The 15,757-nt window shown below is 35.9% G+C and overlaps 2 protein-coding genes across 2 annotated transcripts; both read right to left on the bottom strand.

Annotated features, from left to right (window-relative positions):
- Window positions 1-566: 566 nt before the first annotated feature.
- Window positions 567-2,367, bottom strand: LOC136343268 (uncharacterized). The gene is made up of 3 exons (XM_066289879.1): window positions 1,610-2,367; window positions 1,446-1,558; window positions 567-1,387 (listed from the first exon to the last, which is right to left on the bottom strand). Exons 1-3 carry the CDS (start codon window positions 1,995-1,997, stop codon window positions 1,085-1,087), a joined length of 804 nt encoding a protein of 267 aa, XP_066145976.1. The 5' UTR covers window positions 1,998-2,367; the 3' UTR covers window positions 567-1,084.
- A 424-nt stretch (window positions 2,368-2,791) lies between these two features.
- Window positions 2,792-10,974, bottom strand: Osi10a (Osiris 10a). The gene is made up of 4 exons (XM_066289839.1): window positions 10,510-10,974; window positions 6,522-6,706; window positions 4,034-4,319; window positions 2,792-3,982 (listed from the first exon to the last, which is right to left on the bottom strand). Exons 1-4 carry the CDS (start codon window positions 10,791-10,793, stop codon window positions 3,796-3,798), a joined length of 942 nt encoding a protein of 313 aa, XP_066145936.1. The 5' UTR covers window positions 10,794-10,974; the 3' UTR covers window positions 2,792-3,795.
- Window positions 10,975-15,757: the final 4,783 nt, after the last annotated feature.

Genomic DNA, 15,757 nt, shown 5'->3' with positions numbered 1-15,757 from the left:
CTGCAAGAGAGTTTCGAACGATCGTGAAAATCTTGAATTTTCTTTTAAATTTTTCTTACAGCACGATTTATTCGACTTGCGCGAACTTAATATCTTATTGCTACAAAAATTACGAAAAATTATGTGGATAGAGAAGAGTGCTGATACGTTCGGATATTATACGCAGTATATACAGGGTGGGCCATTCAAAACAGTCCACCTGAAACATCTGTAAATTAAACTGGAGAACCAGGTAACTCAACGTCATAATCGATTTTTCTGACTTAGAATCCTAATAAACGTATTAATCAATCCTCAGAGGAAACGTTTTTTCAGCTTTGCAATTGGTTATTCCCGTGATAGTGAAATTAAATTTTAGTAAACCTAGTGCTAAACAAAAAGGGGTTAATCATGTCAGGATTTTGCAGTTACTGTTATGCACGCTATAGACCTGTTATTCCCGCTAAGGACTTGTTATGCACGCTACGGATCTATTGTCCGCGCATTATTTAAAGCAAAGCTGCTCCATGTTGATGCAATTTTCCTATGTGAGAACGTAATTTAAAATATCTCGTTGTATTGAATTCTCAGGCTCCATAATATATTTGATGATGTAAAAAAAATAAATAAACTAACTCGATATTTCAATGCAGCGACACACATATTTTATATACATATAGACATAGACATTTTATTGTAAAGGTGGCATGCAAGTGCCATCGTACCTAATCTAGGAGTTCAAATTAAAATATCTTAATACAATAATACACAGGTAAATCCCCCCATTCAACTAAAATACCATAATCAAAACAAACTTGCTAAAGCAGTTATCTGTATGTACTACTTATAAACTCTCATAGATTGTTCCCAGAGAAATCTTGGTATAGAAGGAGAAATATTTTCCTTATAATTTTAAGCGATTAAGGTTTCAATAGGACGAACAAAAATTTGAATACGTCAATTGCTTCACGAAAAAGCTGACTATGGAAGGCTTCTTAGTGCCTTAATAGTTGCAAATTTTCAGTCATCTCTCAATAAACTTAAAATAATTCATATGTTTCAAATGCAACGTGTTTTTATTGCTAGAAATTACGGTCAATGAATATCAATAACCTTCATACACTTTGCCGTTTTCATCTAACGGCACTTGACCTTTATAGGCGATTATTTGAGGATCGTGGCCAATGCTTCTATGCCAACCTCCACCACCACCTCCTCCCCCCTTTCCATTCCAGTCTCCACCACCACCACCACCACCACCACCGGTGGTGGCATAAACGATCTTGATCTGTTTTTCTTTCTCGTCTCCACCCCCGCCCCCGCCTTTAGATTTCTTCAGGATCATGATTGCCGACAGAAGTAGAGAGATTTTGGATAGCATTAGAGCTGTCATTGCCATCATACCCATCTAAAAGTAAAAGCTATTTGTTAAGTATCGGTTGAATTAAAGTAGAGAATTTTGGTACCTTTCCAACCATCATACCTGCCCCGACGCACGCTGCGGCAGCACCCATCATCATCATCACCCCTTTGCCCTTTCCACCTCCCCCTCCTCCCCCGCCAGAACCACTCTTCCTCCCTATAAAAAATCGTTAATAGAACAATTAATTCAATAGTTATTTTTTCTTACCTTCAACAGCTTCATCAATATTAAGTTTTATGGTGCGAGACTTAAAAAATTGCTCTAGTTTCTGATATATCGCTTCATTGAGTATGACACTACGTTGAGCAATTTCGTTAGGCAAGGTTTCACTTTTGTAATTGTTCCATTTATACTCTGGGTTCTTCTCAATCCTTAGGAAACCTACCATGATGGGCTCTTCGATGAATAAAGTTCGGTTGAGCGACTCCAAAGCGCGCTCTTTGAGGCAAACTACAGGAAACGTATCATTGGAAAGACATTCCTTGATCATTAGAACTATTTTGTGCAGTTCCGAAACTGTGTCGGACTTAACGGCGCTCTTACTGAGCAGAGCCACTAGAAGTACCGGCAAGAAATGGACACTTTTACGCATCATGATAAAGAGTCTTAGAATTTCTTGAAGTACTAAACAATAAAATAGTGACGAAATTAGTTTTATATGGAAGGAAGATTCGCGATGCGTAAAAGTATAACAGTAGTAACATCAATGTATTAAATGTAGGTCTTTAGATAAGGAAATACGAGGGTTGGTTATAAGAAATCAGCTGGCTTGCCTGTTAAAAAGAATTATAAGGGTCACTTGGTACTATTAAGAACAGTTTCGTCGAGAAGTGAATCTAATCAAATAACAATATTTGCGTGACTTGCAGGGGCACCTACCAGCTAAAACCAGAGTAGATCCATTAGGATAAACATATTTGGTGCTTTCCCTCGTAGTGTAGAATATTAACATCATAAAAAATTAATCTAGCAATTTCATGGTCTGTTTTCTTGGTGTCTTTATGCCGATTGAGGTGATGCTTAGCAGATAAGATGCGTTAATGAAATATTCGGTTCAGGTTTTTAGATAATGCAGATTACCATAGTATACACAACAATAGAACGCGTGATAATCAGAAGCGTTAATATTTGTGGATTGCGTGTACTCAGCACCCACGTTGTGAGGGGGGGGGGGAGGTGCGAGATAGGGCCATGGCTCAGGGCGGCAGAGCAGGAAGGCTGGCGAACTTATCTGATCAGCGTTTTTTTTTTATTGATAGGAGGGGAGGTGATGATTAACAATTTCGTCTAGCGTGCCCGCCTTCTTAAAGTAAACCCTGCAAGTGGTAAATCTCATTATACAAAAGCCACTGGTGAAAATGGTGAAATTAGTTTAATAAAGTTGCCATTTACAGATCCAAATAATTATACAACGAATTTTCATGTGCATCCAGACCTAAAAGCGTTCAGAAACTACAAAAAACTGAACACCCTGCATAGATCTTAATCACTTTAGTGGTGGTAAAGGCAAAAAAAAATGAGTTAATATTCCTATAAATCGGATTATTCTTTGAAAGTGCTTAGAAAGGATATTTCTCTACAATTTCAAGGTGGACCGTGTCCATTACGACGTACGGGCCCTTCCACTCTGGAAATGGAATTTTTCCCCTCGTTCGGTTTGGTTGAAAATATCATTAAAAATCTTTGCGAGTCAACAAGACACTTCGAAGAAGTCGTTGAAAACATTTGAAGTTGAATGAGCTATTTTGCAATCAGGACTTTCTCACGTATTTGCGTTTTCTGCGCGCACTTCGAGGAATAGTGACATGCCCATGAGACATACTACAAGTCTCCATTCGATAGAACATTTAAATAGATCAATTTCCATTAAGCCAACACAATAAATCTCGGCAAAAATAAATATTTATTCCTTGAAACTTTTACTTTGATAATGGCAGTAGCGGCTCGAGCGTCGCAAGATCAATACGATTGTGAAAGTGATGCCGGACATTTCCTATAAAAGTGAGTAATCTCATTATTGAACAAACTGTCTCGGTAAACGATTGAGATCTGCTGCAAATCTGTGTTAATGTTACAAATATTAGCCATAAAAACTAAGTATTTAAATAACGGCATTTGTAGCGTAAGTTAATTTATTATCGAGGTCTTATTAAGTAATAATAATGGTAGCAGATCTAGGCAATGCTCATTCTAGGCAACGATGACTGGTTAATTTCAGTATTAATTGATACTTTTGCTGAGCATTTTTCTGAGATAATTAACTGCCTCCAGTATAATTCACTCGCAATTGGCTGAGCTACTTTTGTTAATTTTGCAGTTCAATGGAGTCTTGCCTAGGTAAAACTACAGGTTTGCGCCGGCGAGATACCAAATTAATAGTGATAATTAAAAAACTAGAGCTTTTTCACATTTTCGTCTTCACTCCAAGCAAAATTCCTTCCAGTCGTCTGCTTGGAATCATCCGTGGACCTCGCGAACGCTTCCGGCAAATTAGCAAATAACTTCAGCTGATCCGCTCCTATGTTGTTCTCTACATTTCTGAACTGCAGCTCTTCAGGTGGTTGATACTCCTCACTGTGCCTGAAACCCATTTATAAGCAAGCAAAACCCAAAACTTTTAGTATTAATTACACTTTGTAATGATGCCCGAAGCTTGTAGGGTGGTACTGGGTGGCTACGTAATGGTCAGTTGGATATGACTGAGAGTAGCTCTCTCCACCCTCGCTATACCCACCTCCTTTGAAGAGCAAAGAACCAAGTGCGATAGCAGCGCTCACAACCAAAGCTATTTTGCTGATGTATAGGATTTTTTTCGCCATAAGAACCAAGATGCCGAATATTATGGGAACGAGGGTGGCCACGTTGAATTTGAAGCCCAACAGGAGAGGAACCAGGAATTGTTTGGCCATGAGCCTGGCTGCAAGTTTCCGATGATTAGTCGAATGGGAATAATGAATCATTTATACTATACAGAGTTGTGTGTTGTTATTTGATGTATAATAAAATAGTCGGAATTAAGCGAGTGTGCTTGAATTGCCCGGGCACGTCAAGTCGATTTTAGCTTATTCAGGATAAGTAAAAAATGTTATGGAACTATAAGTTTTGATTTTTTTAATTCATGTAGTCTTCTCGATAGCTAAACTTGACAATTCTTGCGATAATCAAGTGAAAAATGATTCATTTAGGGCAGATTATCATTTTATCATCTCCATGCAGGGGTGCCACCGAACGACCGCCAAAGTCGCAAGACTTGGGGCCCTAGGATTGGTTTCGTTGAAGTTGTATTAAGGAAATAGTGCACCAAAAAAATTCCTTTTTAACGAAAGCATATCAGCGGTCAGAAAGCTCTTGGTGGGCACTAATTCAAGCTGAATAGTGACTATTACAGTAGAAACAGTACTTTTTGTGTGTCAACGAGTTTCTAGAAAAGCAGATTTACTTTACTACGCCCTGTACTGCATGCAACCCTAAAAATGAGTCTAAGGGTTTCAAGTCTGGCAGACTCGTTGACCGTTCTGTGACAATCTCCCGCAATCAAAACTGACGGTTATAGATTTTTATTCAACCACCCTGTATAATTCAGTACAGATGTCAGATGCGTATGAAATACAAAGTAAATCGACGTATACGACCAGCCCATTAAAATCCTTTCATTCCGAAGGTTTTTGATATTTTCCATAATAAATCACAAACCTGTCGGTTTTAAATCCTTCTGAACGTGAACTTGAACTTGTATTGCGAAAAACACCTGTCGGCGGAATCCGAAAACAGGTTTCGCAGTGAGGAAGCAAAGTCTGGTGCAAAACGTTGAGACAGCGAGGCTCAACGCGGTAGTGAAGAAATTAAAGAAGTGAAGTATTCAGGTCATTACCTCTGGACTAGAGTGAAAGCGTTGAAGGTTAGAAACGCCGATATTACTTAGATGGCGCTGAGATGTTGCTTAAGAAAATTTAGTCGATTTATTAATAAGCCCATTTAAAGATCGACAACTTCACCCAAATTCGTGATTTCTATGTCCTGTTTTATGAACTTTGTATGCAACGTTTAATTGAGTAAATTTGTGAACTCGCTTTTGGAAATGAAACAGGAAATAGTCATGCCATCTAGTATATGGTAGACACAATGATGATACCACATTGATTACTACCTATACAGTCGTGAAAGGAGACTGAGACGTAGTTACCTCGACCTTACAGAACAATTCCCCGTTTCAAGTTGCGACGCTAGATGGCGCAATCCAAGGTATATTTTGTTAAAAAGCTCCATTTAGCAGAGTTGTTATTTATTTAAATTTTGCTTTTCGAGTGCATAAAATTAGATCAAGATCTGCCATCGCGTGATTCACGTATGAAGATACAGAAAAATATATCCGGATTGGATCATTTTGAAAATCGAAAATTTTTATTTTTCGAGGCGTTAAAATTTTCCCAAATGTAGTAGTTTTTTTTGTTTTTTTAAGGAAAAGAAGTAACTCTGAACATTCCAAGAGGGTAGGAACACAGTCGCAGGCTTTTAAGCAATTATTGAAATCGTACGTCTTGACATTTAGGGATCTGACCAGAGCATTTGACTGCGTGAATTACGTACCTGGATGGTGCGAATAAATTTTATTTAAAGATAATTTCATCCATTCCTTATCAACGTTAAGACCTGGATTTATGATGATTAATGATAATACGAATTTATGGTTTTGTTTATTGCACGTTATGAAATCTGCTTTCGATTTCTTTTCCGGAGCATTCAGGTAGCGGAAACTTTAATTGAGAGTTATTTTTCACAGCGATTCAGCGATCTGTTTTATAAAAGCAATCTCGCTGGGGAAATTTTGTTTATCCAGAGGATTGTCCAGAGGTTCAATACAATGCAATATTCAAAATTTATAGCAGCATTTTAGTGGCTTAGGAAAGGAGTAAACCCAAACTATCCCATTTATACAATCCCTATTGCTGATTAATTAGCTTAAAATGATTTCAATTGATCATTGAAAAATATTTCGGTATGACTAATCTTCCGAAATGACAAAAAGGGAAATATTAAACAATTTATCAATCAGCGGCCATTTCAATTAGTTAGCTTTGCATTTTAGATCACACCTTCAATATAAACCGAAAAAATTTACCTGTACTAATCTCTTTCACTCTGTGGAGACTCAGAGTATCTTGACCCTGATCCATGGTGAATTCGAGCACACCATGGGGATGTACAGAAGGTGAAATTCTCATTGCCAACCCTGGATGAATGAATCCCATGTCCCACCGCATGGCACGTTTGGAAAACACGTGGTCAAATGTGTCAATAATACTCCTGAAAACATCGAATAATATGTTTTAATTCTCAATATTTGCCTAATGGCTTAAGTTTAATACTGGCAATATGTATACATGGTGGCACATTTAACGGGAATGAATCGGGTATTTCGTTTCGCATTGGTTTTCTAAAGAAACAGAAAAATACGAGCCCGATTTTTTTTGGTTCGACACTTTTTGGTAGCATCAAATTGAATTTTACATCCTATTTACGCCTGAAAGTTCCCCCAACTTTTTTTACAAATGTAAAATTATGCATTGTGATAGGAAAGAGCATAAAAACAACTTAATCATACTAATGAAATTAATTTTTTTACTTTAAAATTTATTGCAAATGTTCGCCATTTCTTCCTGGCATCGCTCTAACCTAAAATATATATTTTTTTTTACATTACGGAGAACTTCTGCGGTTATTTATCAGATTTCGTGAATTAATCTTAGCGTCAGTTCTTCTAAATTTTCAGTACCTGTCAAGGAAACTTAGGTTTTTAAATGAATCCAAAGGATACAATCCAGAGCATTAAAATCTGACGAACTTGGCGGCTATCCAATTGTACTCTTTCCTCCTATCCAAGGGTTTGGAAGTACTTTATCAAGAGATTATCGAATGTTATGGGAATAATAGGGTAAAGCACCGTCCTGCTGAAGCCATATTCGATAATCATTAATATCTGCTTCTGCACGATGAGGAACTAAAGGGACCAAAGCTGGAATAAGACCTGGCTTTGAGATATTCACATTCGTAGGCCCATTTAAATAGTTTTCAAGAAGTATTGGTCTAATGACGTCGTCACCAATTATGCCTGCCCAAACATTGAACTGTTTCAGTGGCTGAGTGTCAGTTCCGCGTAACCAGTGAGGATTCTCTGTGGATCAATATCGTCAGTTCCGCTTATTTTCTTCACTATTTAATGGAAACGTACACTCATCTGAAAAAAAAAAGACCCAGGCCAAGTCTATTGAATGTTATTTAAATGCGTTCATCATAATTTCACAAAACTAAATACGACAATCCGGATTATCTTCCATTAACTGTGTAGTGTAACGGGTGTATTGCTGATGTTATATTCTCTTCCAAGTTCCCGAACTGAATAGGTTTTTCTTAGAGAGCAAGTAGAACGTTTAATTGTTTGCCTTCATCCATTACTCTAGGTTGCCTTTGTCTTAGTATCTCCCTCACGTAGTGTGCTTCACGATAATGTTTTTCGATTTTACTTATCATGCCTCGCGAAATTAGACGTAAATCAGGATGTATTTCTTGAAGCAAAGCCAGAACTTCTACTTGATTACGCGATTTATCACTATACCCCACCATCATTAAAACGTTGATTTTGAGTGATTCGGTTAAATAATCCATCTAAATAACTTTAAATAATTGAAAACACAACAGCAGGTTACAATTCCGGTCAAAATGAACTTACCATTGGAATGCGCAAGCGCATAAGCAAACAGCCTTATTAATAAAATCTTTTTTGTTACTATTTTGATAGAGTTCTCGCCTAAACACCACACAACATTATAATAACAATTATCTGTTAATACTTCCGAAATCGCGAAATACGAAAATTATCAATTTTTTCAAAAATCTAACTTAAAGAATGGGACCTGTATTTTGTTTGGTTATTTAGAAAACCAATGTAAAACGGGATCTCGAATTTATTCCAGTTTAATGTGCCACCTTGTATGTACACGGTGTCCCATAATTAGATGCCAACCCTTAAACGGCGTTATCTACATTCAAATATAATACCAAATTGGTTAATTTGGATTGAACACCTCAAAATCATGAGAATAGCAAAATTTCTTAGATTTATGTTAAGTAGTGTAGAAGTTATTTAGCAAAAATAATCTTATTGAGACTCTTTTCAAGAGCCGCGATTCCGTTGGGGGGCATTTCGGGACATATGTTTATTTACCAATTTGATATCACTTTTGCACGCAGATCACTCTGTTTAAGGGTTGTCACATAATTGTGAGACATCCTATATAGATATGATATGCAGGGATAGCTATGCAACGTGTTTATTAGAAAATTTTTGGCTTCCTGCTATCGCAGCCCATGAAATTTGGTTCTAGGCTAGAATCGGCCATCGTGAATCCAACTAAAATATTTTTAAAACTGCGGCACTTTCGACTACACCAGAAGTAGCTATCAACTTTATTATTTTAAACGTAATCCCCCAATTTATTTGCCATTTTCAGAGTTCCTGTTTAATATTAACACCAGTTTATATAAAGTGTCTTATGTCGAATTTCGACTTCGTCATTTACGACGTATACCCGAAAATTTTGAAAAATTTGATAGCTGTAAAATCCCACGGAAATCGGTATTGTGCGCATCTAACTGCGCATACTGAAATCAGAGTTCTGGGGCTCAAAACGGACCTAATAAGCTACCTTTTGACGTATTTCGGTTTGGAAAATAATCTTCGACGGCATCTGAAACATGCCTTCAAATTTCAATAACTTGCTTATTTGAAATGAAACATTCTGAACCTTAAATCATTTTCGAGCCTAAAATTTGCTCTGTATCAAATATTATTAAGGGGTATAATAATAACGTCACTTTTGAAATGAGCAAGTTATTGAGATTTGAAGTCATGCAACTTCAGAAACATGCTTCAGAAATGGTGGAAGACTTTTTGTGAAATTAAATCACATCAAAATGTAGCTTATTATGGCCTGTATGAGCTTCGGAACACTAACCCCAAAATTCCCCAGCGGTTAGCGCGCAATATCCATTTCCGTGGAACCTTGCAGCTGTCAAAATTTTCAAACTTTTCGGTATAGCTGGGAAGTGGTAAATTTTTGATAGTAGACACATTATGTAATCGTAAAATTAAACAAAAAACTCGAAAATGCCTATAAAACTAGGGGGTTACGTCCGGGGGCTACTTCCGGTGGCCCGGAAGTGCCGCCATTTTGAAAATACTTTACTTGAATTGAAACCAAATTCAAGTGGGTTTCAATAGTGGGAAATCAAATATTTTTTAAATGCACGAGTTACATGGCTAACCCTATACATTGGGGGTAGCATTAAAGCTTTTTCAGCAAAAATGTGATTTTTTGAGGCGATTTTTATTTCTCTAATCGACAGATATGAATTCTACGTGGCTTCTACTTAGGCTCTAGGATCCCATAAATGCCGTGTGTAAAATCCTTCATTTCGGCGGACTTCCAGAACGCGAAAATTAATGTGATTATTCCTCGATATCTTGGAACCGAGAGAAAGAGCAAACCGCTCTAACGCGGATTAATAGAGCTGATCGGGTGATTATTTAGTAAGTGTTCGTAATTGAATTGTCCTTTTGGCTAGTCGACGAATATGAATTCTACGTAGACCCGGAGACACAGAGAAGACGAATTTCGATAAATTTACTTCCTCTGACGTAAAAGTTAACGAAATACTCGCATGCTTATAGGCGCTGGATTCTAGTAAGTAAGCAACTTGTTTGTTTGCGTAGGCAGACTTAGCATGAATCTATACTTCATGGCTATAAAAGGAAAATATATGCAGTAATCACTAGAAGCTTTTCTATAATATCAAAGCTTTAAATATTCTCAGATTGCAGGGTCATTTTAATCTAAATATCAAAGACGTTCCATAGGTATATAATATCGGCTATTCCCGAGGGAAGTTTCGGACTTTGAGCCCCCTTTACCGCTTCGAGTTTAAAATTTTACATTTGATTACATTGGTAGATTAAACCACATCTGTTAATAAACTTTAAGGCAGTTTCACGTTTTTGAGGTTTCGTTTTCCAGAATTGAAACGTGGGCTTTATTTGCGAATCTATGTACCTGAAATCTGAGGGATCCTGATCGGCAAAATTATAGGCTCCTTCTCTATATTCCTGGCTCATGTCCCTGGACATTGTAAGTCCATCTATGATGTCAAACTGAGGGTTAGAGTCCAACACTTGGAGACGGCTGATTGCTCCAAATCCGAAGCACTTTTTGAAGTCATTTTGGGGTTTATGGCCCACTATGCATTGCTTGAACGTGTCTTCGAAACCAGTGTTTCCCACTAGCGCCCCACACAAAGTTGACACTAATAATATAATTAGGTTCCTCAAATTTTTCATGGTTCACTTTTACGAAACTAAACACACACAGATGTACCCTCTGAAAATTTATCTCATTAACTAAACTCTTCCGATTGAAATTCGGTCCTCGTTGCGTCAGGTATAGGGAGGCGGTTATGTACTATGAGAGAAATATATGTTGTGCAATGTCGTTCGAGAACTTTTAACAAAAGCTGGGAAACGTAAGTTCATTGTATTTTATATACGCGAAAATGACAATTGTTATGTTCCAGTAGATCTGAAATTTTAGTGAAAGTACCCGTGTTAATTAGATGCTTTTTATTCACAAATTGCAGGACGCTTTGTTGTCTTACAGGCGATTCGGTCGACGGGTTCGAGGAGCACAAATCGTTTCTTTGGCTGGTGAATCGACCAAATGAAATTCTCCTTTAATGCTTTTTAGATTTCTTACTTTACACGTTCAATTAACTTCGTACTTTTAATCGAAATCCCAGATCTCTGAAGAGCTCTGAAGCTTGCACTTGTTACACATGCAAAAGAGGACCAAAAGTTCCGCTTAAATTCCTCAAAAATTTAAGGAAATATTTTTCATGAAAACATTTGAATACGTCAAATATTATTTTTAGTTATGAATTTTTTCTATGGCTTTTTGGTTTGTTGCAGTATTTTCGTATCTTTCAACGTATGCATGGAATTTGTAAAAACGATTTAAGATATCATGACTGAGTGTTAGCCGTTTTAATGATTTTGATTTGATTTTTGATATATCGAATTTTCAAAGATTTAGCGCCAGGCACATGTGGGAAAGACGCAAAATATATGAGAAAAAATATGAAATCTTGCCATCATTTATTTCGAAAATGATGCGTTTTTCACCATAAGTCTATAAACTTTTTAAAATTATTTTGCAGAACACCATCGCCTCCTGAAATACTTCCAAGATGATAAGCTACAACCTGTATATTAAACAAAATGTCATCACACAGAGGGCCATAAACTCAACCATGTATTCTAAGCCCTAAAATATGACGAAAACTTCATATAAAAAATATATCAAAAGGGACTCCGATTAGGATATATAGGGTTTAACAGTTAGATCCTGAGAATTGGCTTTTTACCAATATTTTGGAAATGTTTCGAGGTAAATTAACGAAATTTTATATTTTACTGTAACTTTTTGTACTCTTTTCAAGTCTCTGTAAAGAAATTGCTACATTTTTCCAGGGGTGGGTAATAAACAAGAGCAGTACTTAAAAAGTACTCAAACTTAATTTTATTGACTATTGTATAGGAAAATGATTATATTTGACGATTTTTACATATAAAAAGTCGTTTTGTGAAAGTCTTCAAGAGGTTTGGAGAAACTAGAGATTTAACAAATCGGTGGATACTATGTTACATTAAACAACCATTAGATTCAAACCACTTTTCATTAATTTTATTTAATTTCCATTCATCATTATCATTTTCCCCATCAGGTTTTATTAATAATTGCTGTCATATACGGCAATTTGAAAAATGTTTTAAAAAAGCCAACTGGTTTTTAAATTAGATATTTATTTAATAAACTATAACATCCGCCGATTTCTTAAACCTTAATTTCCTCGAGAGTGATGGGAGACTTATACGTTCAACAAGAGTACCTTTTTTATGTAAAATTTTCAAGTTTAATATTTTTTCCGTAAGATCGTCATTATGGTTAAGTAGAAAGAAGTTTTCAAGTACTTTTTAGGAATTGGCCACTTGTGCTGCCGGTCCCTGGAAAAATGTGGCAATTTCTTCATAAAGATGCAAAAGAGCACAAAAATTTAAAATAAACTACAAAATTTCATTTATTTATCTTGAAAAGTTTTACAATATTAATAAAAATCATTCTTAGGAACCAACCTTGCATACCTTGAATGTCGAAAACCAAGCGCCTCTTGGGTATATGTTTGTATAGAGTTTTCGACTTATTTTGGGACCTAGAATAAAAGATTGAATTCATGGCGCTGTTTAGAGACACCTTGTAGATAACAATATATTGCCAATAAAAGGGCCTTCGAAAGCATGACTAATTTTCATTGTGGTCTTCTTTCACAGCCATCAGTAAGAGCAGCAAATTCTTGAAATTTCTCTAGAAAGAAATTGCATTGTTCAAGCGATCTGAATAATGTTAATGGGCGGAAATGAGTATGTGAAAAGAGAGGCGAATTAATTGAAATTTTATCGAAATACTTCAGATCTGAATACATCCATTGAGAGGAAACAAAGCAGTAAGAGCGGTGCGAAGGTTTCGGAAAGAGATGTTGGAAATTCGTACTTATTATTTTACCAATCTCCCAATTAAAATCTGTAAAAAATGACTTACTTTGTCAGCGATATCTTCCCAATCAGCTTAAATAGAAACTTACCGTTTTTTTTTTTTGGGCAATTTCTCTCTAACTCTAAGTGGGAAAGTAGTGCTAAATAAAACACAGAATCATGATAAAATACAAAATAATATAATCAACAAGTAAAATGCCACCTCACAACAAAATAAATTAAGAATCGCCATAAATTAGATAATAAATTACGTATAACCTAATTGCAGGTACAGTATTAATGTCCTGGAGAACGAGAAACTGTTAGACACTTGACCTCAGTAGAGAGCAAAGGTAGATAATGAATCTATTTAGGACGATCTTATAGATCCAGCTACGTTATTTTACGACTACTGCTTAAGCATTAAAGTGCAATTACAGCTTTCCTGCTTTTACGTGCTTGTAGGTCTTATTAGAGCGTTTATCAAGATTCTCGGGCCATAAATTTGGTCAGCTGCAAAGTTTCATCAGGAGATGCTATCTGTACAGCGGCTGAATCCTTAGACAACGAAAAATCTTAATCTTAATTTAATCACTTATTTTATGCTTATTGTACTTCAGAAGGAAAAGAACACCTCTTAGTTTACAGCTACCTACCTAGATAATTTGGCATCAACAGCATATTCTCTAAAACTGTACGTTTACCTACATTAAACCCACACCCAGCTAACATTATCTAAAAGTTTACGAATATGGGATATCGCGTATTTATTTACTTAATTTAATCTGCATTGCGAGGATCTAGAGTACCTACCTACTAGTTAATCTGTCTACCACCGAGTTAACTTTACATAATCGATATTATAGGAAAAATATCTGCTTATATAGCTTAATGCACATAGGGGCCATCACCAAAGACAATGTATTATCTACTGAGAACTAGTAACAGGTTTAAATATGTATTAAAAATGTACGATTTCAAACAAAATTATTGCACAAATCATTTTTCTTAGTTTGCTAGTATACCCGTGAGGATTCAGCTGAGATGCTGCAAGTCCTGCATGTCGCTCTAAGATTGTATCATGCAGAAATCAGGCCACATCATGATTAAACTTGAATTAAAGTTGTTTATTTTTGGGTTTTTTCTGATGATTTAAAACCCGTTTGGAAGCTGAGTTATAATCATATATATCGTATTAATATATTATATAGTAATATAACGGTTTCCTAGCTGGCTTAATGGTTAAACTAGAATAAAAAGTTTGAAGTATTAGAGCAGTGGAGGGGTACTATAGGTACCTACTTCTCTTTCGTAGATAAATGTCTAATTGGTCCCACAGTTTCTCATTCATCCATAACTATAATATAAAATTAAGAGAACACGAATATTGGACAATTTTGTTTGTTTTATGTAGGTTTCTCTGCATCAATTTTGTTTTCTGTTCTGCTGCAATTTTCGTTAGATTGTTATTTAACTGCACATCTGACTGCTAACTGAAACTCGCGTTTAAGACTTAAAGAAACGATAGAACAAATCATAGGGGACTCATCATAAGATTCATTTTTAGGATAGTAATTCGTCTAAATAAACAGAGATTGAACTGGGAAAGAATCACAGGACCTAAAGACTGCTAGAGAAAAAGAAGAAAACCTGATGAGGCAATAAGGTTTGGGGAAAAATTGATACAGGGTTTATCCAGAAATAATTTTAAAAAATGAGGGATACACATTTAAGATTAATTTCATTATTTCACAAGAAATATTTTCGTGTGTGTATGTTAACTTGAAAGCACAACGAATCAATAAAAACATTGAAAAAGTTATTTATATGCAGATGATTCGAAATGTTAGTGAACGATTAACTGATATATTAATGATGAGAAGCAGTTTTGCCTGTTTCTGATTCTCTTTCTAGTGGTAATGGTTCTCAAGGTGCTGCAATCCCTTATTGAGGATCAATCAATCATCTGAAGATGTGGCAATGTCTTACTGAATACCTGTATTGATAATAAGCGTTTAAAGATATTGCATATCGAACAACTCATCGGCAAACGCCAAGACCTGGAAATAGTCCAGTCCAAGTTCTTCCAGAAGAACAACGATACCAATGTGCCGTTAAAGATTCGGCTTCCCGGTCGTTGTTCCTCAGAAGATGCGAAATTTTCAAATTTTGACTATTTATTTTCTGACGACAATTTACAGGGTACAAATGTTCTTTTTTGGAATGAGAGTGACCGGTCTTAGATACAAGTGACGATTTCTCAAATTCAAATGACTGATCTGGAATTGACATGATATTTGCTCATATACCAGGGACGCTTCAAAAATCTACATGATATCGTGGAAAATTTTGAAATGCATATTTTCTGAATTATAAGAAACATTGCTGAAATCGTAGCCAAGATCATATGACGAATCTTGTAAAAATGTTTAATAGCAATTTTTGTAAAAGTCTGTACAACAAAAGTGTCTGAGTAATCCAGCTGAGAACCAATCATTGTCTCAGGTAAGATTTCATAACATTATCAAGTTGAGTATAAAGACATAACCAGATTTCAAGCAATCTTACTACTGTGATAGAAAAATAAGGTGAACTTATTTATTACGTGAAAATGTTTTATTTATCCTTTCAAATTAATTTCTTCGCCTTCAACGTACTCCCCGTCCGACACAATACATTTTTACCATCGTTTTTTCCAATGCTCGAAACAGTTAGAGAAG

This window comes from Euwallacea fornicatus, chromosome 14 (genome assembly GCF_040115645.1).
Source record: "Euwallacea fornicatus isolate EFF26 chromosome 14, ASM4011564v1, whole genome shotgun sequence".
NCBI classification, from domain to species: domain Eukaryota; kingdom Metazoa; phylum Arthropoda; class Insecta; order Coleoptera; family Curculionidae; genus Euwallacea; species Euwallacea fornicatus.
This window is presented reverse-complemented; position numbering and strand designations above follow the sequence as displayed.